The 26594-nt window shown below is 33.6% G+C and overlaps 1 protein-coding gene across 1 annotated transcript; it reads right to left on the bottom strand.

The window, feature by feature from the left end:
- Window positions 1–4231: 4231 nt before the first annotated feature.
- Window positions 4232–5671, bottom strand: LOC125057938. Its single transcript, XM_047661897.1, has one exon. The coding sequence runs from the start codon at window positions 5469–5471 to the stop codon at window positions 4404–4406; it is 1068 nt and encodes a 355-aa protein (XP_047517853.1). The 5' UTR covers window positions 5472–5671; the 3' UTR covers window positions 4232–4403.
- Window positions 5672–26594: the final 20923 nt, after the last annotated feature.

Below are 26594 nucleotides of genomic sequence, written 5' to 3' on the forward strand. Positions count from 1 at the left end.
AATTTTAAGAGCAGTATCTCTATTTTGTTCCATTTTCAACTTGTCGACTAGACTAGTAGGACTGTATTGAAGAAGCCGCATGGGTCCGTCAACATCCGCGAATACACTGTCAACACGTAATTTTATGAAGGAATAAAGAAAATAATAATAATAGCAAATAATTAACACAGCAAGGTTTCTGAAACGACTTCTGAGGTAACTCCTTACTGATGTATATCCTTTTTAATAATAAATAAGCCTGAAGGGAGTTACAGGAAATTAGGGTCGATGTTGATTGCTCAAAGAAGCAACTCAAATCGCCAAATTAAATAAACTCAGAAAGACTCAAAGTTTGAAATTGTCCCATGAGATGTTGCCAAATAAACACGAATTTTGACCTTCGTGATTAAGCGTGGAGTGTGATGAAAGCAATTTAACTTTATGAATCTTGTGTGGTACTGTTAATTTTGTGGTGCTGCAATAATGGTGTACTTGTTGTTCTACTATGGGGGTAATATGTATCTTATGAAATAAGCCTCAAAGGGTACGGAATATTTAGCAATTATTCCTCTCGTCATTTTGTAAATATTATTTTTACTAACATATGGATCTGAAACTTGCCCACTAAAGTGCAGCATACAAAACTCCAGGTGTGCCAAAGATAGATGGAACAATGTATGATAGGGAATAAAAGAATACATAAAGTAAATAATATATCATCAAGAAGAACAACTAAGGCAGATGTTGTAATAAAAAACATAAACTTAAGTGTGCGTGCACATAGGAAGAGAAACAGAAAAGTGGAGAATGTAAGAACTAAACTGGTGCCCAAGGAAAAATAAACGAAAGAGGAAGACAATTTAGAAGATGGATAGACCCAATTAAGGAAATAGCAGGTGGTACATGGAAGAGTGTGCAGACAGGAATGTTGGAATTTAGAGGCCTTTCCTAAAAAAAGGGGAATCAGATGCCTAAAAAGAATGAGACGATAGGAATGAAGATGTGTTTAGAGGTAAAATCTGAAATCAAATGCTATTATTATTTTTATTTACGCAGGCTAATGTATATGTTAACGTAAAATTGTAAACACCGTTAGATTGTAATCTATCTCGCGAGATTATAAACTGTCGAAAGATTGGGAACCTCAGCGTACTGCTGACAATTTTACGTATTATTATTCGGTAGATTGTACTACACTAACTTAGTTATCATTCAAACTTCTTTAGTCAATTACAGATTAATTTTACTTCCCAACAATTTCATATAACTACCGAATAATAATACCTTAAATTGTAAGCAGTTCGTTGAGGTTCACAATCTTTCGACAGTTTATAATCTCGCGAGATAGATACAATCTAACGGTGTTTACAATTTTACGTTAACATATACAACTTTATGAATCTTGTGTGGTACTGTTAATTTTGTGGTGCTGCAATAATAGTGTACTTGTTGTTCTACTATGGGGGTAAAATTTATTTTATAAAATATGTCTCAAAGGCTACGGAATATTTAGCCCTTATTAAAATAGAAAAAATAAAAAATCATTTAATTCAGACCATTAAAAAATCCATATATTGTTAGCAAAGTAATACTTATAACTATGTTAGTAAAATTAAAATTAAAATTATTACTCTCGTCATTTTGTAAATATTACTATTATTTTTTTAAATTAATAATACTCTACTCTCCTGCCATTGTGTCCAGGGACTTTTTCTATCTCTAAAATTAAAAAAAAAAACATGATACATTATATTAATTACAATAAACTACTTCACAAATGGTGGGTTACGCGTCTCGCGAAATTATTCCCTTATTTTTATTTACATATGGATCTGAAACTTGCCCACTAAAGTGCAGCATACAAAGCTACAGGTGTGTTAAAGATCGATGGAACAATGTATGATAGGGAAGAAAATAATAGATAAAGTAAATAATATATCATTAAGAACAACTAAGGCAGCAGATGTTGTTATAAAAAACATGAACTTAAGTGTGCGTGCACATAGCAAGAGGAACAGAAAAGTTAAGCATGTAAGTACTAAACTGGTGCCCAAGGAAAAATAAACGAAAGAGGAAGACAATTTAGAAGGTGGATAGACCCAATTAAGGAAATAGCAGGTGGTACATGGAAGAGTGTGCAGACAGGAATGGTGGGATTTAGAGGCCTTTCCTAAAAAAAGGGGACTCAGGTGCCTAAAAAGAATGAGACGATAGGAAAGAAGATGTGTTTAGGTGTAAAATCTGAAATCAAATGCTATTATTATTTTTATTTACGCAGGCTAATGTATATGTTAACGTAAAATTGTAAACACCGTTAGATTGTAATCTATCTCGCGAGATTATAAACTGTCGAAAGATTGTGAACCTCAGCGTACTGCTGACAATTTAACGTATTATTATTCGGTAGATTGTACTACACTAACTTAGTTATCATTCAAACTTCTTTGGTCAATTACAGATTAATTTTACTTCCCAACAATTTCATATAACTACCGAATAATAATACCTTAAATTGTAAGCAGTTCGTTGAGGTTCACAATCTTTCGACAGTTTACAATCTCGCGAGATATATTACAATCTAACGGTGTTTACAATTTTACGGTGACATATATAATTGGACCGTAAGCTTTTAGAACAAGTGAAGCTCCAAGACAATTTAATATTCTTTTAATAAATATTAATGCTACACGCGTACGCTAAAATGTACAAATAAATTAAGAAAGCGTAACTTTATAATGATGCTTTGATACAAACAAAGCAACATTGTGTCTCAAAATTAATCAAAGCCTTCGAATAATTACTGTGTTACGAATTTAGCAGATTTAGTATTCAGAAGTTGGCTCCAATACGTACCGTAAATTCAATATTCGTTGAGCCATTAAATTCCCGTCAATAGATTATTATTATTTGATTAAGTATATTTTATAATACCAATATTATTTAAAGATTATTAAATGTGAAGAGTTTGTTCGATTGAACCAGTAAGCTCCTAGTTTAATTTAAATATTATTTTTGGGTTGGACAGTTAATGAATGATACAGAGATATATATCGAGAAATGATATAGATTTTATATATAAGGTCTTTACCTATAAAATTTGAATTTATATTTAAAAAAAATATATTTTGTTTTTGTAATTTTTAATTTCAGCTAATCAAAGTACTGAAAATTTAACATGCCATTTTGATGGTGCGTTATATATATATAGCGTTACGATCAAAGTAACAGACCGTGGGTTAAATAAATAAATGTTCTGTCTCGACTTATAAAAACAACTGAAGAAGGAGGTTATATATTTAAGGTTGTCTGACGAAATCGATGAATGTTAAATTAAATTAAATTAAATCTTTATTCGTTATCTCAAAGATTTTACAATAGCTGATAAGTGATTGGGACCTCCTTTTAAGCGCATAAGCACTTGTGTTAGGAGAACCCGCTCTTCCATTACATAGGTGTACTAACTAATTATAATTTAATTTAACACGTATAGCTAAGCTAAGTATTACAATTTTACAATTTACTAAACATAATCTAAGGTTAAAATGTGAATAATGATATATGTGTGTATGTGTATGTGTGTGTGTGTGTTTGTGTGTTTATGAGAATGAATTTTCATGACTGATTGTAGAAGTTGACTATATACTAGTGTATTATGATTCATGATTACCTACAAAGGCTTCAGTGTCTTCATAGCTAAATGTTTCTAGGATGTTAAGTAGCGACGTTTTACATTCATGTTTATTCAATGTGTATATATTTAATATTTTATTTAATTTATTATAAAGTTTAGCAGCTTGGCATTGAAATTGTCTCATAGCAAAAACTGATTTAGATCTCTCAACAGGAGCAACAGTATATTTGCGTCTTTTGCTCAGTTTGCGACCATCATATTTAAGAGACTTGTGCAATCTTAAGGTAGTGCAAAAAATGTACAGTTGCCTGACCGATAAGACACCACAAGAGGCATAAAGATCAGAGGTGGAAAATCTATAAGGCTTAAACATCATTACTTTTAGTAAAATTCTTTGTGCCCTCTCCAGTTCCAGGAACTTCATCTTTGTAGCACCCCCCCAAACTGGGATACAGTACACTAAAATTGACTGAGCCAGCGATGTGTATATCTGTATTAGTAGATGTTTGTCAGCGATGTGCCTTAGAGTTTTAAATGTCCAAATAAGCTTTCGAATCCTACTTATGACTTGTTCTAGGTGCTCATGCCATGACATTCTTTTATTTTTATTTTTTTTTATTTTTAAATATATTTATTCACAAAAAAGTTACACCTTAAATCAAACCATGCCCCACAAAACTGCTTACGCAGTTTGACTGCAGGTGACTCGCCTTAAATAAACATAACTTCTAAATCACTAAATTACTAACACTGCTACTACAACTAATACTAATACACTTAATTTACTTATAGGTTACAGCATATTTAACAAATGGTTTTTTAATAAACCTCTAAATTTATCCAATGAAGTCTCACGTCTTATGTCCTCGGGTAAACTATTGAGCAAGTATGGAATCCGCTTCTTCAACGTTCTATCTCCATAATAATTTTGCACCATGGGTATTTCAAATTTACCTTTGGACATTGACCTTGTGTCAGTTATATGATGCACCAAACTAGTAAAACGATCCTGCTTACCATGGTTATTTACAAGTACAAGGAATCTATGTTTCAGGCTAGCCGGTAAAATTTTACATATTTTGAATAGTTTATAATAATCTCCTTTACATTGATTCCTTGTCTTTTTATTTACTAGTAATTTTAAAAATCTTATTTGTAATGATTCTACTTTATCAATGTATGTTTTAAATGTTAACCCATAGCAGTCAAGAGCGTAACCTATTATGGAATCCACAAGTGCAAAATATAAACATTTTAGTATGGGCAATGAGACTTTAGTACGTAAATGGTAAAACTTTTCTAATAAAATTCTTAGTTTTCTACACAAAAATTCTATATGGGAATCCCAAGAAAAAGACGTATCTATTTTTACTCCTAGATAATTTACACAATTAACTTTTTCGATAGGTTTACACGTACAGTTAATTTTGTTGTTATGAAAGCAATCAAAGCCGTGCGCAAAAAGAGGAGGTGGATTATCAATAGAACTTAAATACGGGGAGTGAATAATTATCATCTTTGTTTTGTCAGCGTTTAATATGATGCCGTTATCATGTGACCATTTAACTACCGCATCCACATCCTCTTGAACCCGGCGACACATCTCCGAGAGGTCGGTACTAGCGCTGAGAGTACAAAGGTCATCAGCAAACATGTGGGCCGAGCAGTGACGTAATACTTCACAGAGGCTATTTACATACATCAGGTAGCACACTGGCCCACACCCAGAACCCTGGGGGACGCCGCAGTTTACTTGTTTCTCCTCACTAAATGCGTCGCCGACTTTCACACGGTAAGAGCGCGCCGTGAGACAGTCGCTGAACCAAGGGTTCAACGGCTGCCCCAGGCCGCACTCCTCCATTCCATTTAAGAGGGTCTCAGTATTTAAGGTATCAAAAGCCTTCTTAAAATCATAAAAAATAGCTACAATAATTTTTTTATTTTCCAAATGTGCATTAATTTCGTCTGTAAAATTTGATAATAAGGTGTTGGTGCTTTTATTTTTCTGGAAGCCATGTTGACATTCCGTTAAGATATTATTTTTTTGTAAAAAAGTTCCAATTTGATTCTTTGATCAACTACCACTCCTAGATATTTAGTGTGATGAACTTTATTTATAGTTTTACATGTACAGTTTACTCTGGTGCTACAGTTATGTATTTTTATTTCTAGATCTGTTTGAGGTTGGGCGCTATTGTATTTAGTTAAGAAAATGTAGTTAGTTTTACTTACGTTTAATGATAATAAGTTTTCTCTTAACCAGTTATCTATTTTGGAAAGCCCTATTTCTGTATGTCGACGCACCGAGTCAATAGTTTTCCCAGTGAAGACAACAGCAGTGTCATCCGCGTAGGAGTAGACTTTCCCACTATCAATTCTTAAATCGCATAAGCTGTTTATGTAGATTAAGAATAAGGTCGGCCCCAGAACACTACCTTGTGGGACCCCATATGTGACGTCAGATTGTTCGCTGATGTATTGACCTATTTTAACTGCTTGCTTTCGTTCACTGAGGTAATCAGCGAACAATGTGAGTGGAATACCCCTAATACCAATGTTCTCTAGTCTCTGCACCAGAATAGGGACAGAAACCGTATCAAATGCCTTTTTTAAGTCGATAAAAACTGTGATACATTTATTACCTTTATCAACTTCATTAACAATATGACAAGATAGTGAGGTAACTGCATCTTCGGTTGACAGACCCTGTCTAAAACCGAATTGTGAGTCTGAAAGTAGACTATACTTCTGGAGGTAGGTAATTAGTCTTTTATTAATTAATTTTTCAAGTACTTTTGATATGGCAGTGAGAACGGAGATTGGGCGATAATTTGAAACATCTTCTCTGTTACCATTCTTGTACACAGGTGTAATAATTGCTTGTTTTAGCGCAGGTGGAAACACTCCCTGTCGGAAGCAGAGATTAACCAAATGAGTAATTATGGGCACAACTAGCTCCCTAGTATATTTAAGAAACTTGGTGCTTATACCATCCCAGCCAGGAGCACTGTCAGTTTTGAGACTCACAATAGTCAGGTATACTTCATGAGGGTCAGTTTCTAGAAGCACAAAAGACGAGACCTGGGAACAGTTGGGTCTAATCACATCTGTTCTATTATGTAACGTCGTAACTGGAATTATCTCTTTAGCTAAGTTTTTACCAATGTTTGAAAAATAATCGTTTACCAAATTAACCGAATTTTGAGGAGAAACATTTAAATTTAGTAATTCTAGATTTTGCGTTTTAGGTTGGTTACGATAAGTGAGGGTATTTATTTTCTTCCACAAAGTTTTCGGGTTTTTTATACTCTTAGCAAGGTCTTCATTTTCATATTTACGTTTGACTTTCTTTATTAAACTATTGCAGAAATTCCTATATCTCCTGTATGTAATTTTAAGAATTTCATTATGAGGATCAGCTCGGAGTTTTGCTTGCATAGCATTTCTATTACGAATACATCTAACAATTCCTAAGGTAATCCATGGTTTAATAAGGCGTTCCTTATTCGGGATAGCTCTAGTGATAGTATTGGATTGAATACACTGCTTTAAAATAGATATTAATTTATTAGTTAAGATTATAGGGTTATTATAGTAAATTAGATCATTTATGTTGCTGTTTTTTAAATAACTTAAAGCGCCTTCCATGTTGATTGAAGATTTAATTTTCGAGGTATTGTAATTCGACTTAGCGAGGTAGGATAGTTTTAAGAATAACATTTTGTGATCAGTAACTGTAGAATCAATAACGGTAATAGACGCACACGTACCTATGCACCTATCAAGTTTTAGTATGAAATGATCTATGCAATTGCTATCTCGAGTAGGCAGTGTATGACCCGGGAGCAGGCCATGCATGGCTAGCATATTGAGGTAATGTAATCGGTTCGAGCGCTCCTGAGATGTTTCACTGGATTTTTGTATTAGATTTATGTTGATGTCTCCTGTTATTATAATGTTATTCTGAGTTTGTAAAGTTACTAAGTGACTATTTAATGAATCTATAAAATTTTCAGCGTTAAGGTTAGACGGGGAGCGATAAATACACAACATGGTATAGTTACCTACTTTGACTTGTAAGCAAGATGCATGTTTTAAATTTATTTCTTGAACGATAGTTTTATGGTTGCATTTTATGTAGACAACTACGCCATCACTACGATTTAGATGGCGGCTTGTAACGAAGTGAGTGTAGTTATCCATTTGGGGTATAGGCTTGTGTGGATCGATCCATCCCTCGGTCAGTGTTATTACATCAGCTTGAAATTTGAACTCAGATAAAGTTATTAAAAGATCATCAAAATTATTGTAAATGCTTCTTATATTTTGTGATATTATCGTGAAATCAGATTTTTGTATGGTTGTCTGTCTTGAAAAGTCATTTATAGTATGGACATTAGATTGGGCTATTTGTATGTTATCTAATTCGTACATGATTGTAGTCTGACTATCCATAAATGAGTAACCAGATACTTTCCGTACACTTCGAGAAATTATAATTTACTTGGGATAAGAAATTCGCAGTAAAGCCGAGATTGAATAAATGTTTATAATCACTTGTGACGTGTTTGTAGCCATGAGCCATGAGATAAAGTGAGATCGCACTAGAATAGTGTTTAATATATGTGAGTGTATCAGTGCGTGAGTGTAAATTGTATATGTAGTGTAAAGGTTTGTGACTATTGTTTTTTAGAAAAAACTGTTTAATAATGGTATAACAAGAAAAAATTTTTACAAAAAAAGGACAATAGTTAAAGAGTCATGCCTGCATGAGGCTGTGTACCTGTGATTCGTTTTTGACCTTAATTACCGGGGTGTTTTCATTCTTTCTTAGGTAAACACGTCCGTAAGAAGTCCAACAGAACTTGTAGTCTTTTGATTTAGCTAGATCGCGAGCGAGAAAGTGTAGTCTAGCGCCTTTCGCAGTGAGCTGCTCGGAGATAAACACTGCAGTTTCTTCATTTTTAGTAGCTCCCAGATGCTTCGCTCGTAGCTTTTCTTTATTTTTGATGTTGTAGGTTTTACAAGATTTTAGTAAATCTGATTTAAGAATCGAGGATGATAACTCAACAATTATTGGAGTATTCGTTTTATTCGAATCTCTTTTCCCTTTTAGCCTGTATATGTCTTTGATATCATCTTTTTTAATACCGCTATTCAGGGATTTTGATAAGCTTACAACCATGTTTATTAAGTCTTCCTTTGATTCTGTGGGTAGTTTTGGCATATTTTTTATTTCAATATTAGCCTTACGTTGTTCCCGCTGCAATTCCTCAAGCTTGTCCTCTAAAATTATAATTTGTTCTCTGTCTTGCTTTAAACGTACTTCAAGCTGTTCTATTTTCTTCCTAAGGTCTTCATGTTGCGATGAGAGGAATGCAAGGCTACTTTCTATGTTGGTATTACTCTCTCTGATCTCTACTTGGGCAGACGTTATTTTTTTAAGCTCTTTTTGTTGTTCCGCAAACAATGACTTAATCATATCTTTCATCTCTTTTTTAAAACTTAATAATTCATCCTCAAATCCATGCTCTCTAGCCCTTTTTTGACGTTGTTGAACATAGCTCGGTGGTTCATTGTCACCGTAAAGGTCTGTGTGAAAAGTTTCCATTTTGTCGACGTTTGGCTCAGAAACACTTTGTGATTTATTGGCCATAGGAGAGCGTTGAACTTTTGGCATCTTATAAATTCACTAATTGGGAAAACACAAAATTGAATATGAATTTATACTTGGGCCAGACCCTTATTTTTTGCTCCGCTACCGCTTTCGCCTTTAAATTGCACTAAGCGATTAATTAATATGACTCACGCACAGCTTTATTCTAGCGTCGCATCGGCGCGTACGCAAAGTAAAGCGTAGCTCACGAAACTGTTTCGTTCACTGTTGTTGTCCTTCTCACCCGTAGTTAATTGACCTCTTGCGCGTTATGGGCGCCTGGTACTTCACCAAATTTGCGGACAAGATATTATATTTAATTTTTATTGTACACTTCACTATTATTAACATTGGCACACTAGACGGTCAAATTAAAAAATTAGACTAATTTGGTCTTCCTGTATAAATTAGCGTTTAATACTTTTAATTTTCTTGTTAATACTAGTCTTATAAATAAGAAATATTGTTACTTAATACTTTGTAGCGCATTTTGGAGTCGGTTCAACACCTCATAAAAACTTTTTTAAGGTCTGATCTTCATCTGTATAATAATATAAGCACTTTGTCGTTTGTTATATTAGGCTATCAGAATTGCACGCGTTTATTGAGGATTAATGAAATTGTTCAAGTCCAATGGTATGGGGAATTAATATAGGATAAACTATAACAGCTAACTGTTCGATTGAAATCTATAGTAGGTATTTAAACTATTTCTTCATTCAAAATGGACTTCAGAACACGAATAAAGATGTAAAGATTTATAAAGTTTTCCTTTCATTCGTTTTTCTGTTCTTGGCGACGGCGACTGGTATTGGCGACTTGAATAAATATGATTTTAAATATTTAGACCGATTATTATTCAAGGTATTACTTCCACTGAAGTAATTCCGAACCAATTCGACTTAGGGTCCTTCAAGAAAAAAGCGTACCATTTCTTAAAAGGCCAGCAACGCACTTGCGAGCCTCGTGGCAATGTGAGTGTCCATGGGCGGCGGTATCACTTTACATCTGGTGAGCCCCCTACCCGTTTGTCTCCTGTTACATATAAAAAGGGTGATGTACCAAAATTCCGATTGCAGTAACGTTACTAATTAATGATTTTTTTAATAGCCAAGTGCATTGAGCAACAGCCTAATTCTTATTGAAATGGGTCCTTTTTTTCTCACGGCTTAGTCTTGACAGTGGCAAGCCAACAGAATGTTGTCATGCCACTCGCTAGAACTCATCTTAGAATATCTTTCTATTCTATTACTTCTTTAATCCGGGATATACTCCGTAATTGTCGCAACAATGGTCGTAGTTGGATTCATTAAATATACTCAATATAAAAGTTATTGGATATTGGCATAATTCTAGAGAAGTGTTGGCTTAGTAGCTTCAGCGTGCGACTCTCATCCCTCAGGTCGTGGGTTCAATCCCCGGAACCCCGGAACCAATAGACTTTCTATGTGCGCATTTAACATTCGCTCGAACGGTGAAGGAAGACATCGAGAGCAAACCGGCTTGCCTTAGACCCAAAAAGAGACAGGCTGATCACTTACTGATTTATTTATTTATTGGCATATTTCCGTACTTCATACACAACTATATTTCTTAAAGTACTTTGTATCACGATTTATATAAAAATACTACAACGCACAATTAAAACTATAATATAACATTTAAAGCAAAAATTATTCAATGCTTTTTCATGTAGTGCTACGAAACACTAACCTAACCAGCATGAAAACCACGGTTGATTATACATAGAATGTATTCGAAACTCTGTACTGATTAATTTTGCGGATTTTCATAAGAAACAAATCAACGAAAACATCGAGACGAAACGAAACGTTTTGTTACAGAAACAAAAGAAAACATTTGATGTTTGATTTTTTTGGTTCTTATGAAATTTTCCTGTAATGATGTTCATTTCGTGCGAATAAAAGCCTCCCGGGAATAGATAAGGTTACGTTAATTTATCTTTATAAAAATCTAGCTCACGCGAATTTCGTTGCGCCTTAATTTGATTTTCTATTAGCATACCATTTTAGCTACATAGATACTGTTCGCTAAAAACCGAAGTACTACTATTTTTCTTTTATTTTGTGTTTATTGATTAAAATTTATAAATACAAAAGTCTACATTAATTAAGTAATGTTCAATAAACATAAATATACAACAACCAAATTACAGAATATAAAAGTAATACTTTATAACCTTAAAAAGTATAATATAATAAAAAAAATTACTTATTTATTTATTTCTTATATTTATTTTTCTCCATTGAAACCTTGATCAGAATTAAATTAATAATTAAAAAAATACTTTATAATTTTAATTAAATTTTAAATAAATGGTTCAACCAGTCTTCGAGTTTTTCGCTTAGCAACATCTTTTGCGATTCAGTTTTATTTAGATACATACAATAGTAGTGAAAGTATGTAACTTAGTTCTGCATAGGTCGAGGAGCAGTCACATTTATCGTCTTTTGACGTTAGTAACCAGGTAGCCTAACAATTGAGTCAGAATTATACTAATACATCCATTAACCACTTGTCTTGAAATATAAATCCATATTTAAATACATAGGAAACCCTTTGTGTTGCTGACAAGGTTTCATTAAATAGTCTCTCAAAAATTACGTAGAAGAGAAGTTTTCTGAAGTGGAAAAGTTAATTTGGAATTCAGTGGCCTGTTCATGAGAGTATTACAAAAATTTTAGTAAGACGGTATATTCAAAATCATTTATTCATATAGGTAATACAATGTACACATACTCGTATGAACGTAAAAAATAAATAAAATTAAATGTAATGTAATGTAATGTGTTAAAAAATTCTAATTTTACTGCCAATTCTCAAAGCAAGGGCGTAGAACGGAAGAGAAGAACTGGCAATAAACTCTCCGCCATTATTTTTAATTGCCAAGTTTTTTGTTTTACACAATGTTTGTAAGGAGCCAACCATTACACTATGTTCCATATGACATGTTAAGTAATTAATAATAATAAAATAAATTAAAAACAGGGATTTGTCCTCTATCAGCAGGAAGCATGGTGAAATGGGAGTAAAGGAACGGCAACGGACTTTTGGATTAAAAATAATTTATTTAAATCAACAGAGTGACAGCACTTAATTAAGAACTAAACAATAATCAATTTAATATCTATGTCTTCGTGAATTTATACATTTAGATTTACTTACTCAGTATTGGTCGTTGCTGACGCACGACCTACATTCGGCTTAGTGCTAGCAAAGCATATATTAATAGGGTTGGTACTCTTAACTCCTCCCTCCCTAAGAGAGAAATTATCCGAAGGGGCTAAAGGTGACTTCGGAGAATTTCTTTTATTGCAAATAGAATACAATTTAAACTTTAATATTATAACAATTACTATTATTACTACTATAAAATAAAGAACTAATGTCCATACACTTATGTTATGTGTCACCACACTTTCCACTACTATTTCACTATTGCTATTTCTCACATTATTTAACATTTCTTTTACGTCACTGAAGTCCACGTTTGTCAAATCTAACTTTTTATCTGCCGTTGCTAAATCTTCCTGAAGTTCGGGAATCACCACCAGTGGCATCTGTATATTCACATCCGATACATTGCTTGATTGACCGAAGATCGTTCTGCCAATTTGCATGTTGCACCCTTGACTTGGCGTCACGATGTAAGTCCCCAGTAAGCTGAATCGACGGACGTCGTTTCTGCAGTGTTCTGACAAAATTATTTTATCTGCTGTGAATATCAACCAGCTATTGTTCATTATCTTCTGGATTTTTAGCTTCTCAATTCGTATTTGATGTTGATGACATAGGCTGTAATTATTCTTTATTAACATTAATTCCTCGATACATGTTTCCTCATTGTCTGTTGCCATATTCTCCTCTGAACATAAGTATTTGTTGTCTTCTATACTCTCGCAAGGGCTCAACACATTTCTGTATTTCAAACCATTCACCAAAAGGTAAGGATATTTAGGAATAATTGTGTAAGTTTTAGAGGATTTTGTTATATGAATAGGAATAACCTTGTAATAGTTATACGTTTCTGATTCTATCAAAGGAATTTCTAATACAAATACTAATTTACTCTTATCAATATAAGACTTTAATATAATATTACGTTCTAATTTAAGTAAGTTGTTTTTTGTTACTGGATAAATTGTTTGTGCATGTTTTTCTATCACTTTAAAAACACCTAATAACTCTGTAGAATTAATAATAGATTGGTGTAAGGTGTGCAGTTTACTAAATGCAATAGCAGTTTCAATTTCTTGTATACTCTCATAAATGTAACGAAAGTTATTTAGAATCTGATATAAACTATTCATAGTACGAATGACATTACTAATTTTAATTTCTTTTTCGACAACTTTATCAAACTCATTTGTTTTAAAATGTAAATTTTCTATATTATGATTCATTATCTCGGAGATATTGGCTAAAGTAGCAAATGCTTTGTGCATAGAAGATACTTTAATTTCCGTCAAATGTTCTCTATTACTTATCCTACTAATTTCCTCATTAAATTTTACAGCATCTTCCTCATCTAAATTTCCAGTTATAACTTTTACTAAAGAACCTAAAGGACTAAAAATAGCACGTTTCCTCATACTATATGGAAGTAACTGGTGAAACTTATTTTCTACTATTTTAATTAATGTATCTATTTGAACTCTTAATACAACTAATTCCTTATCTAAGTGATTAACTATTATTAATTCATTTAATTTATTATATAGTTCTATATTATTATTTATTTGTATACCTAAAGTTTTAATGTCTACTGTTTTAAAAACTGTCCAATAGCTATTCTTCATTACTGCTACTCCAAATTTCATTGGGATGATTCCTGGATTCTGGTCCATCCTTTGAAGTTCCAGGCTGTGGACTTGGCTCTCTACTATCAGGAGTACTAGCCATGACCTGGGGAGGACGTTTTATATTTTTAGCAGCTACTCTGGTTTTTCTTTTATTCAACTCTACCGGTACAATGTTATGATTCGATTTTCCCACTACTTTTGCTTTCTCATAACGCGGCATTTCTTTAGCTTTTCTTGTTCTAGTAGTTTTCATGAAAATAGTATCACCTTCTTTAATATTAGATATTTCTTCACCACCTCTCTTGTTCCTAACTTTAATCTTATCCTCTTTTAATTTGTCCGCGACATATTCGTAAAGAACTTTGAGACGTTTCCTATGGTCTTGTAATAACTTTTGCATTAGATTGTGTTCTCTATTAATATCGAACACATTCCCACTATCAGTGTTTCCAAAAACAATCTCGAAAGGAGTGAATTCAGTTGCTGAATGAATGCTATTGTTGTATGCCATGATTGCATATGTCATTACAGAACAAGCGTCAAGTTCATTTTTATCATATTTAGCCAAACGGTATATTTCAATAATAGTTGAATGAAATCTTTCCACAATGGCCATCGAACTAGGATTATTCGGAGTTCCAATGTGGAATTCTATTTTGTACAACTTTAAAAGTTCCTTTATTAATTCATTATTAAATTCCGCACCAGAGTCACTATTAATTTTTTTTGGTAATCCTTACATGCTAAAGTATTTTATGAGGGCTCTAACTACTTCAGGAGTACTCCGATTTGGAATACTAATAGCTTGTCCTAATTTACTAAAAGCATCGACAATAGTTAAATAATAGTTCTTTTCAATAAACAGAAGATCCATGAAAACTTCTTGAAACGGAGAATACTGATTTTGCGTTAACTGAATACAAGGATTTAATGGTTTCCGATCATACTTCATTTTTCTACACTGTTCACAAGCATTGATTACAGCGGTCACGGTTTCTTTCATATTTGTCCACCAATAATCTCTTTTAAGCTTAGTTAATGTTTCGTTTATACCCCTATGACAAGTTTTACCCTCATGGTATTTTATAATTACATCTCTCTGGTCAACTTCTGAGTCAGTCAGGTTAACGATTCTTTCCGTACACTCTACTAAGTTACAAGTTCCCTTTTTGTATAATTCTATAACTACCTTTGAAAATATCCTTCTAAATTCAGGACTTTCAAAATATATGTAATATTTATATTTAAAATCTACATATTCCTTAAAGAAATCCTTCACTAGACTTTCTTTATTCAGTGGCATATGTACTTCTAATATGCGTTGCTTTCTATTTGAAATATCTTTAACTGAAATTTTGTCAATGAACCAAGTGAACACTAATATTTGTCGTGGTTTACAATCTATAGCTTCGTTTAAAATAGGTATTCCCTCATGTTCCCTATTTGACACTGAATTAGCGGTAGCACCGTCGTCTGAAATTTCTACCAGTTCTATCGGTTCCTCACATTCTGTGTCAGAGATATCCATTCGATATTCATTTTCTAAATCAGACAATGACATATCGGGCTGAGGCCTAGGGTTTTTGTTCCTAACTGTCACAAACTCGTCATTAAGTTCTTGTATTACCTGTTGAAGTCTTTCGTCATTATCGTCAATATTAGCCAAAGTCGAGTCGAGGTCATCGTCAAGAGCATTAATTCTTATTCTAGACAAAGCGTCCGCATTTGTATTTTGTTGTCCTTTTTTATATTTAATCTCAAAATCATATTCTTCTAACCTCAAACGCCAACGTGTTAACTTACTGTTGGGTTCTTTCAGAGAATATAACCAATGCAATGGCCTATGATCAGTAAATATTGTGAACTTCCTACCATAAAGATACGGTCTAAAATGTTTCACTGCCCAAATTACACCTAAAAGTTCTTTTTCTATGGTGCTATACCTAGTTTCTGTGTCACTTAAAGTCCTACTCGCATTGGCTACTGGTTTATCATTGCCAATAGTACCCTGTGATAGAACGGCTCCTATAGCAAAGTTAGATGCATCAGTCGTTAATGTGAACGGTTTTTCAAAATCTGGGAATTGTAATAAAGGGGCATTTGTTAAAAGCTTTTTGCAAGTTTCAAAACTTTGTACTCATCATTAATTATTATTTTATTTCCTTTTTTTAAACAAACTGTTAAAGGTCTCGTTATTTTAGCGAAATCCTTGATAAACTTACGATAATAGCCAACTAATCCCAAAAAGCTTTTAATTTCTGTAACTGTTTTAGGTATAGGGTATTTCAAAACTGCGTCTATCTTGTCAGTATTAGGCTTAAGTCCCTCACTTGTGATAGTGTGACCCAAATACAATACTTCTTTTCGTAGAAAATGAGATTTATCTAATTGAACTTTAAGATTTGTTTTTCTGAACCTATCGAAAACTGCTCTAAGTTTATCAACATGTTCTGGTAAGCTTTTTGAAAAGATGATGACGTCATCTAAGTATACTAAACAATGCATGCCTTGTAGACCTCTAAGAACATTATCCATGGCTCTTTGGAATGTCGCTGGGGCGGTCTTTAAACCAAATGGCATTCTATTAAATTCATAATGCCCAAAAGGGGTACTGAAAGCTGTTTTCGATCTATCTTCTTCCCTAACTTCAAGTTGATGGTACCCTGATGCTAAATCAAGCGTCGTAAAATATACACTTTTACCTAACATGTCAAATAAATCGTTAATATTAGGCAAAGGATATTTGTCATCAGTAGTTATGTCATTAAGTCGTCGGTAATCTATCACCATTCTCCACTTTTTCTCTCCAGACGCATCTAATTTCTTTGGTACTAGATGTACTGGTGCACTCCAAGGAGAGTGTGACTCTTGGATTATCTTGTCTTTTAACATTTTTTCTATTTGTTGTCTTATTTCCGTAGTCTGAATTGGAGGTAACCGATGAGCTTTAATATTAATTGGATCTTCATTTTTAGTGCGAATCTCATGTTTTACCTCATTAGTAAAAGTTAACGGTAAATGTTCACAATAAAAATTTGTCCTTGTAATCCCTACAGATTTTCCCAATCATATTTTTTTCTTCTTCATTCATATGCTCCAATCTTAACTTTTTTAAATTATCAACCAATAATTTGTCAACCTCACGATGATTTACAAAATTTAAATTTGTTTCGCGATCTGTATCTAAATATGACACATCAAACGGTTCTACTCTAAATGGTGCCGTCACAACTAATTTTTGTTCAGCCTCAGTAACATTTTGTATAATGGTTGATGCAAAACCATTTTTACAGGTTACTAAAGCTGTAGGCATCCTAATCCCTTTTTGGAATTCGATAAAGTTCAAAATTGCATCCCCGTTTGTCAAATTGACTGGTAATGAAACTCTGTACTCACAACGAGGCGGCAAAATATACGTTTCCTTCATAGGAGGTGAATAATTTATTGGTATTCGCGTATTTTTTGTAAACAAGACCAAGTTTTCCATGTCAATTGAAGCACCTAAAGTTCGCAATAATTCGCTACCTATTAAACCGTCATATCTACTATCCACGCTGTATACATAAAATTTATGTTTTATCTGACTTTTAAAAATTTTAGGTAAATTTATATAAACAATTTCACTATGAATACTCGATGCGTGAGTACTAATCACTTCAAATGGTTCAATGTGTTTGTCGTTTTGAAAAAAAATGTTAGCTAGATCTGGGCTAATAAAAGACCTAGTACTCCCCGTATCTATCATAAAAACAGCATTTAATTCTGGAATAATTATATGAGGTAAATTTAATTTTGTACAATTTATTTTTATTTTTTCGATATTGTTGAGGCTATCATAAAAAAATTTCCTATCTGTTCATGGTCTGAACTAGTCGGATTCGATTCACAGCTATATGAACAAGATGGTTGAATATTATCAGTATCAGTATAATTAACGCGTCTTGAACTGGCTGTTCTCATCGTAATATCGGTATTGGAGGTCGATGGCATAGGCGATTCTTGGTATTGTAATCCATTGTTCGAAAAATGCCGACGCTGCTGTGACGACGACTGTTTTACTGGTGACCTAAATACCGTGTTATAATTGTTTCGGTTATTTAATGTTCTATCATTTCTAAATTGTAAAGAATTATTATTTGAATTATTTGAATTATTAGAATTATTAGAATTATTAGAATTATTTTGATAATTGGATGCATTCGAGTTCCTTTGGACGTTATGGTTTGGAGAATTAAAATTATTAAATTGTTTCGGATAAGAATTCCTATTTTGGAATGAATTAAAATTATTATAATTAGGTCTAAAATTTTGATTGGACCTTGGGTTCTTACTATCGTAAACCGTTTGAAAATTTTGTTCTTCCAACACGGTTTTTAAAGCATCTTCCAGGGTGGTAACATTACGTAGTCTCACTAATCTTACAAGATACGCTGGTAAATTAAATAAGAAAACGTTTAATGCCGAATTATTATATATTGCTTGTTTAGCCTGTCTTATTTCGGGGTTGTTAATGGTTTCATTTATTTTGGAGAATAAAATACTCCTTAAATGTTGAACACGATGACAGAAATCTAAATAACTTTCGTTCCTATCCTTTTTTAGGGAATCTAATTCCATAGCCAGACAATCTTCTGACCTTGGATCGCCAAAGTGTTGGCTTAATAATAACTTTAGGTTATCCCAAGTATCTATTTGTTCCCGTTCCCCAACTAGACTTGCGGCTTCCCCGGATAATCGACTAGTAATTACGTGAAACAGATATTCATTTTGTAAATTGCCACCTTGAAATGTCTGTAAAATATATTCGCATTTCTTAATGAATAATGGTAATAATCTAGAATTACCATCAAAAACAGGAATAATTTTTACCATTTCTACAGGTACTCTTACAATATTTTCCATTTTGAATATAAAAAAAAAAAAAAAATTACCTATAAAATAATTGTATAAACCTAACTTCTATTAACAATATTTTGATTGTTTAATAAAAATATTTTTCCGGCGTTTTCCAATCCGAAATAAACGTATAACTAATACAAGAGGAAAACAAGGAAAGTCACGGGAAGTGAAAAGTTTTACTCACAGTCCTGTAATCTTGACCATGCTCCTCCGGGATACTGCTAGTTCTTGGCTGCTCTTCCACCGATGCCGTGCTGTCCTTAACTTATTTATTTGTTCGGCGATCTCCGTTAAAACGTTAAAACGTACGTTACCCGGTTGGTACTAGATCACGAAAAAAAAACGCGGTATAACTTCTTCCAGGCAACTATGGAGATCCTACCGGCTGCGCCAGTAAAGGAACGGCAACGGACTTTTGGATTAAAAATAATTTATTTAAATCAACAGAGTGACAGCACTTAATTAAGAACTAAACAATAATCAATTTAATATCTATGTCTTCGTGAATTTATACATTTAGATTTACTTACTCAGTATTGGTCGTTGCTGACGCACGACCTACATTCGGCTTAGTGCTAGCAAAGCATATATTAATAGGGTTGGTACTCTTAACTCACGCACTCACATAGTCGAAATAAGTAACATCATCGCATACACGAATTCATGTCCGATATAAGACATATTATGTAATTTTTGAATGAAGTTATACACTTCATTCTCCAGTCGCAACCAACTAAAAATCACCTCAAGACTGTGGACTATATTTTACAAACGGGTGCATAGCTACTTTGGCCATATTGCCCGGAGAGAACGAAACAGTTTTCAACCTAGTTGGTAATGGTAGAGAGGAGTTATGGCAAGGAAGTTGCAGTCGAGCGCCTACCCATTGGTCTAACCAGGTAAATTGTAGGTCTCAACATCTCTAATGCACTGAGATAAGCTGAGGATAGAGTGGTGTGGAGGCAGCAAGTCGATGCATCGCTTAAGGCTTTTCAAGACAAGCACGACCTTCAGTAATTAAGTTTGCAAAAAGAAGAATTAACTTCATTACGAGGTCAAAGCCACTTGGCGTCAGACGTGACTCAACACCAAACGAATTTGATAAAGATGTCTTAGGCCCCTACTTGCGTAGCAGTAAGGTCGCTCCGTGAAGCCTGCGAAGTGCCTGTGAGGTACACACAACGGACCATATGGGCGTCTCAGTGTGGAAACGGACACTATAAACTACCAAACCTTCTTCTATTTCGGTTACGTAAACTTTATGATGACGATAGAATCAGTTTAATTTTGCATATTCATATAAGCTAAGCCTTAAATCATTATGAATATGTGTAGAGTTTAGGATCAGTTCGGGGTAATTCAAGAAATATGTTGGTCTCAGGCCGTTAATATTTGCGTAAAATAAAGGATATATAGGATGTTACTTTTTCACGAAGCCCGCATTGCTGTCGGCGCCGAACTTTAGAATTCATTGTTTCAGCGTAGCTATTAATTATACGCGAATTCATACTTGGGCTCATTAGTGGCATTCATTCGGTTTCGCAATTTTACAGATTGAAATTAAACGCGGTTTTTGGTTTATTTTTTCAACTTGATAATGCTACTTTACAAAAACGTAAAACAGGCAAAATGCCATTTTACGAACTTGAATAAACATTAAAATGCGTTGCAATAAATGTTTTGCTCAAAACGTTTGCTATATTATAAAAATCACGACTGTACGAGCCAAGGCTGTACATTTTGCTCACTTAGGCTTTCTTAGTTTTGTGAGCGTGACGATTTCCTAACTCGTCGGAGTTACGCCCCAAGAGTATAGCCAGACGTACGAGGCACTCTCTTCAACCGTTACATTGCATTTATTCGTTACATAGCAATTGATATTTCATTTCGCTTATATTCTTTGTTGTACGCAAAGGTTATCTTAATTCAACCCCTTCATTCACACACTTTAAAGTTCAAAGAAAAAATTCAATGTTTTGGGCGTTATTAGAGTATACACATAAAATCATCGCTCTGTCTGACCGCGGTAAAGTACAACAATGAAGAAAATCTAATATATAAAATTCTCGTGTCACAATGTTCGTTCCCATACTCGCCGAAACGGCTCGACCGATTCTTATGAAATTTTTTATACATATTCAGTAAGTCTGAGAATCGGCTACTATATCTATCTTTCATCCCTCTAAATGTGTGGTAACCCATAAATTTTAATTTTTTAGATAACATTTTTTTTTATTTTTTTATGATACAACATACAACCTACAACCCCTTCCCTTATTTTCACCCCTCTACTATCAACCTCTGTTTTTAATTATAGTAGATAGTTATTTTAATTGAACTAAAAATATGTTTTCTAGAAATAATATACATGGCAAACCAACGTTTGCCGGGTCAGCTAGTTTTATATAATTACGAACAGATACAAACATTAATTTATATTTTGATCAAATTTGGTGTCTATTGGTTAAAGGCTAAATTTAAATTCTGTGCCAACTTGGGATCTTATGAAGATATGATTTATTAATTAAAATACAATTTTTTTTTAAATTTGAAATCTTTGTGGGTTTATTTTCAATAATTAAAGCTGGCATATAGTTTCATACATTTACCGTAACCAGGCTGTTAAACCAGAATCAGTTGGCAGATGGCCAAAGTAAACCCCGATAAAGATTATTAAAGGTACCATTACATTTTACACACAAAAGATTTTTATTGAAATAATAAATTTTTTGGTCGGTTTGTTTCTAATGCGATCCTATGGGCCACACAAAGGTAGAAAATGTTAGTGAAAGATAAATAAACAGAAGACAACTCACTAGAAGTAATACTATTATAATTCGTTTAGTATAGACGTATTATTTGTTTCCAAACAATACACCGTCATAATCTATTGACATTTTGAACTAATATAAAAAATATTCAAGAATATATTTGAATGAAAATACTGTTACGTATTTCTTGTGCGTATTTATTCAACGCTCCGGACTTAAAATATACGCGAGATTAATATTTGGTTTCCATTTCGAAGTGCAAACATATTACCTTTGTATATATCTATATGTAAACGATAATATATGTACATATATGTCTATAAACGCCAGAAGTTAGATTTTAAGGCGACTTTTACAATATAAACCATTGACTTGTCTCTAGACAAGTTGCTATGGAATTTTTAACAGGCTAGTTAAAGTTTAATGACGATTTTCAATGAGACAAAATTTTCGTTTCAGGTTAATACCTGCAGCTGAGTATCATCATTGGACGTCGAGGCAGAATACGAAATTCCACCCGTATCACCTCGACGTCCGCCGTTCCACAACTGAGCGTTTTCATGGCAGTTTTTGCCGCACACCACCACTACGTGGAAACAGCTGCCCACTGAAGTATTTCCGAACCAATTCAACTTAGGGTCCTTCAAGAAAAGAGCGTACCAATTCTTAAAAGGCTGGCAATGCTAACTTGACTATTCAAAAGTGTACTTGGTTACCTACTTGAATAAAGATATTTTGAGTTTGAGTTTGAGTTTGAATGCACTCGCGAGCCCTCTAGCGTTGAGAGTGTCCATGGGCGGCGGTATCACTTAACATCAGATGAGCCTCCTGCCCGTTTGTACCCATTTCTATAAAAAAAATACTGCTTGAAATAAGCGATATATTTAAAACCACGACACAGTTAAGTACTTCAAGAGGCTATAGTGCACTTCATAAATATATATTTAACTAATTATATGCTATATAAATCTGGTAGTAATTCAGTTTAATATAACTAAACATTATTAAATAAGAAACAGCTAATAAGTATATCTTTAAATAACGTAATATGAAGCTTTTTTATATAACATGAAAGAAGAATTACATTTATAAATCGTTTATTACAAGATAGCTTTAACTTACCTTTTAATCTACCTATTGAACGTGACCACTAATTCCAAACCTAAATTAGACGAAGCCACAATCCAATATAAAGTTAAAGGATCTATTTGCTATTATTAAGTAGCCAGCCATTGGGATTCGAACGTGGAGAGCATCGTAGATTAAAAAGTCTGAAAGTTGCTTTAGTTTTATTCGTTCTCCGTATTGTGAACAGACCGTGACTGTCAAAGAAACGCTGATACAATATTATTTCTTAGGCTTTGTAATACGTAACATTAAAGGAGTATGATGGTATTCCAACTAAAATTAATTGTTTTTGCGTTAGAGCTGTGCAGTTTATAGGTTTTTGAGATGAAGTAAAATGCTTACTTTCGACTCATCTTAACGTAAGCTCGTAATGAATAAAAACCAGTCCTATAATTCTTCCAAGTTATTTCATATTCTAAAGTTCTAATTAAAATACCTACTCATTCGTTTCTAACTGTAAAATTGTGTTTGCCTAAAGAAATTTGACAAATCAGAGCTTTTATTCAGAAACTTCCATACGCGATACTGACAGCGAATCCAAAGGTTACGACATCAGCGATACAGATATAGAGAGAACTTTCATACTGAAACGTGGGAATATGGTAATGTTGTCACTATTGTAAGTTACAGAGTAAGGATGCAGAATTATACTTAAAACAGTGCAATAAGGTTGAAATAGTCGTTGAAAAACCAACATAATTAGGCTAGCACACTTTAAGTTGTTGTCATTGAAGAAACGTAGAAAATTAATTGATATATTGATATATCGTTTGCATTTAAGATTGATTGACCCAACCTTTTAACTAAATTTACATTTCGTGTACCCTCTACTTACCCCAGGCATCCCATCATTCCATTTGTCACACCTTTCAGAAGAACTCATTTAAGTCAAAACTCACCGATATACAAATTGAGCATTCTGATGAACAAGCCAAGTCTGGATATCCATAGTTGCTCCCCTCACAATTTGTAATCGAGTTTCGTTTAGTTTTTATAATTGAATTGTTTTGTTCAATTTTTTATTACTTCTTCGTGTATAAGTTTGCCTAAAGCTTGTCACATTGAAATTTGTTTTTTATTTTCCTTGTACCACTTTATCAGTTTGCCGAAGCTTTTATAAACACATAAAAGTATGTTAGAACTTTGTTCTAAGTTTTTTTAGTACAAAAATGTAATTAAGTACAAATTTATGTTATTGTCTTTTAGTATAACTTCTACTATAAGAACATGTGTTAACTTCCTCTTAGCCTTTAAAATCTCCAGTAACATGCCGCTAACTTTGCTAGAAAGTCGGAGCTTACGAAGTCACTAGAGTTACCACTTACCAGCTACGAACTATGTCAATCTGTTGTACAACCATCAATTAGGATTACCTTTCAAACATCGTTTAGAGTACTTTTCGATGGATCGGAGTATTAGTAAAATTAAAAACATTCAATTGGCTGTGTTCGTCGGGATTATTCTTATAATTGCATTTTACGTTGTTGTATATTAAAAGAGTAAAATCATGAGTTTCGGTTCAAAGATACTTTATTTCTCAAAGAATTACATTCACTTCGTGAGAAAAGTTAGAGTAGGTTAGTTTTGTACATCGTGTTCTGAAATTATTTGAATATAATTTACATTAAATAAAATAGTTTTTTTATGTTAATTATTTATATTATCCCGCCTTTTCCCCAAAGGGATAGGCAGAGACCACGGATCTCCACTCCCTATATTCCTAACATAATTCGTAAATTACCTCCCCCTTCTCTGGCACCTCCTGGATTTACTGGCTATTTTTATACTACTATTTATGGCCATCCAACCCGATTTCACAAACATTGGCTTTATTGGTGGTACAATATATTGTCATTTCTAAGCTATGAGTGCAGTGTTGTTTTTGTTAAGGTGTGACAATTAAACCCTAAGGTCGTGTTCACAACAGATATTTGTTCTTATGTGTATGAACACATGCTCTAACGAGGAAAGCAAACGCGAGGGATGCGGTATCTTAGACATAAATTGACGTTTTGATATTTGGCTAGACACAGAAAGCTGATCAACTACTTGTCTGTGAAATATAAATGAACGAACAAACATGCAATCTGAGGCCAACACCAATTTATGGTTGTAGCGTCACTGGATTGTTATTATATTTCATATTCTCAGTCGTCTCAAATCTCAACCGAACAATAAAAATGGAGACTTTAGCATCAAGCTTCGGGTCTCTTGAATATGGCGGACTGCGTGTTTCGGCTGAGAACAGAGAGACTTGCCGCAGTTTGGTAGTTTACGAAGTACAAATTATTGGATTTGTATTGTGTATTAGAAAATCAGATAAAAGCCAAGAGGCTGATTGCAGATGTTTGAAATTTAAAAAAACCTTCTAAAATTGTGCGTACATTTATTTCAATATGTTTTGAAAATTATTTTTTTGATGGACCAAATTCTGAGAATATTATTAATACATTTATCGTTGATCACTAAGCCGAGGTAAATACTAATGAACCTTTATTAAATGCTGTTCACAAAATGCTGTTTCAATTTTGATTATGTAAGCCCATACGAATCTCCATTAGTATTCGTTGTAAGTGCAAGTGTAATTGCTTACATTTCTGTTAATCGTCTTAGGAATAGCCCGCACTGTGGCTTAACTGCTGCGGTTTTGTTAGAGTACAAAGGCGGTTCACAGACGGAGTTATGCCTCCTTGGGGTATTTAGAAATATGCCAGAAGCCCATCATAATGCCAGAAGGCTCGCAAGTGCGTTGCCGTCCTTTCGTTGAAGGACCCTAAGTCGAATTGGTTCGGAAATACTTCAGGCAGCTGGTTCCACAAGGTGTTGGTTCTTGTTTTTATATTATTAGTTTTAAGTTTAACCAAACTGCTAAATTGCTCCGCTTTTTGTCATACTAGGAGAAGAGTGGCGATAGTTTTTGTCGAGAATGTAATTACATAAAACATACAATTTATTTAATGTCTCGAAATTAATTGCTTTAAGCATACTAAATTGCTTTCATGAATTACATTTTGGCTAAAATATTGCTTTAAGATTCCACGTGTTTAAATGACTACAATTACGAATACGTGTGAAAATGGTAGATAAAGGATATATATATGTGAAAATGACACGAGCACTTAAGATGGCGCAGATCCCTGCAACAATTGAGTAGCTCACAATATCGCACACAACTCAACATTTTCTATCGAAGAAGTCGCGTTCTTAAACTGATATTAGGCGGTTAGTGGTTTTGCGTTTATTGCGGGAAAACAGCAGTGCGGCCACTCTCTATATGACGTCCAAGCTTAATTGCTTACATTTCTGTTAATAGTCTCTTAGGAAAACCAGCTCGTTAGGGCAATCGGAATCTCGAGAATTGTCTATGGAATCTCTACGGACAGCTGAAATCATTAGATTTTTAGATTAACTTTTGTTTGTATTGGCTTATTAAAAATGGCTGTCATCCCCCACGGATGTGCAATCATCCGCCAATGTTAGCGGGTGCGTTGCCGGCCTTTGAGGGATGATTATACTCTTTCTTTAAACAATTGGAGGTCGTATCTCCCAGGGAAGACACTAGTTCTCACAGTTCGATAGTTTGCAAAAAACGTATCTTGTGTAGCGAACCGTGGAATTTATTTTATTAAGACACTTTTTTATATTACAAACCAAAAGAAAATGCATGAAAATTAGATTGCTTCAAACCCTGAAACAAAGGCAAAAAC

This window comes from Pieris napi, chromosome 17, assembly GCF_905475465.1.
Source record: "Pieris napi chromosome 17, ilPieNapi1.2, whole genome shotgun sequence".
Lineage (NCBI taxonomy): Eukaryota > Metazoa > Arthropoda > Insecta > Lepidoptera > Pieridae > Pieris > Pieris napi.

Excerpts from the sequence above, each read along its gene's own strand:
- LOC125057938 (XM_047661897.1), bottom strand. The coding sequence starts at position 5,471 with ATGGAGGAGTGCGGCCTGGGGCAGCCGTTGAACCCTTGGTTCAGCGAC.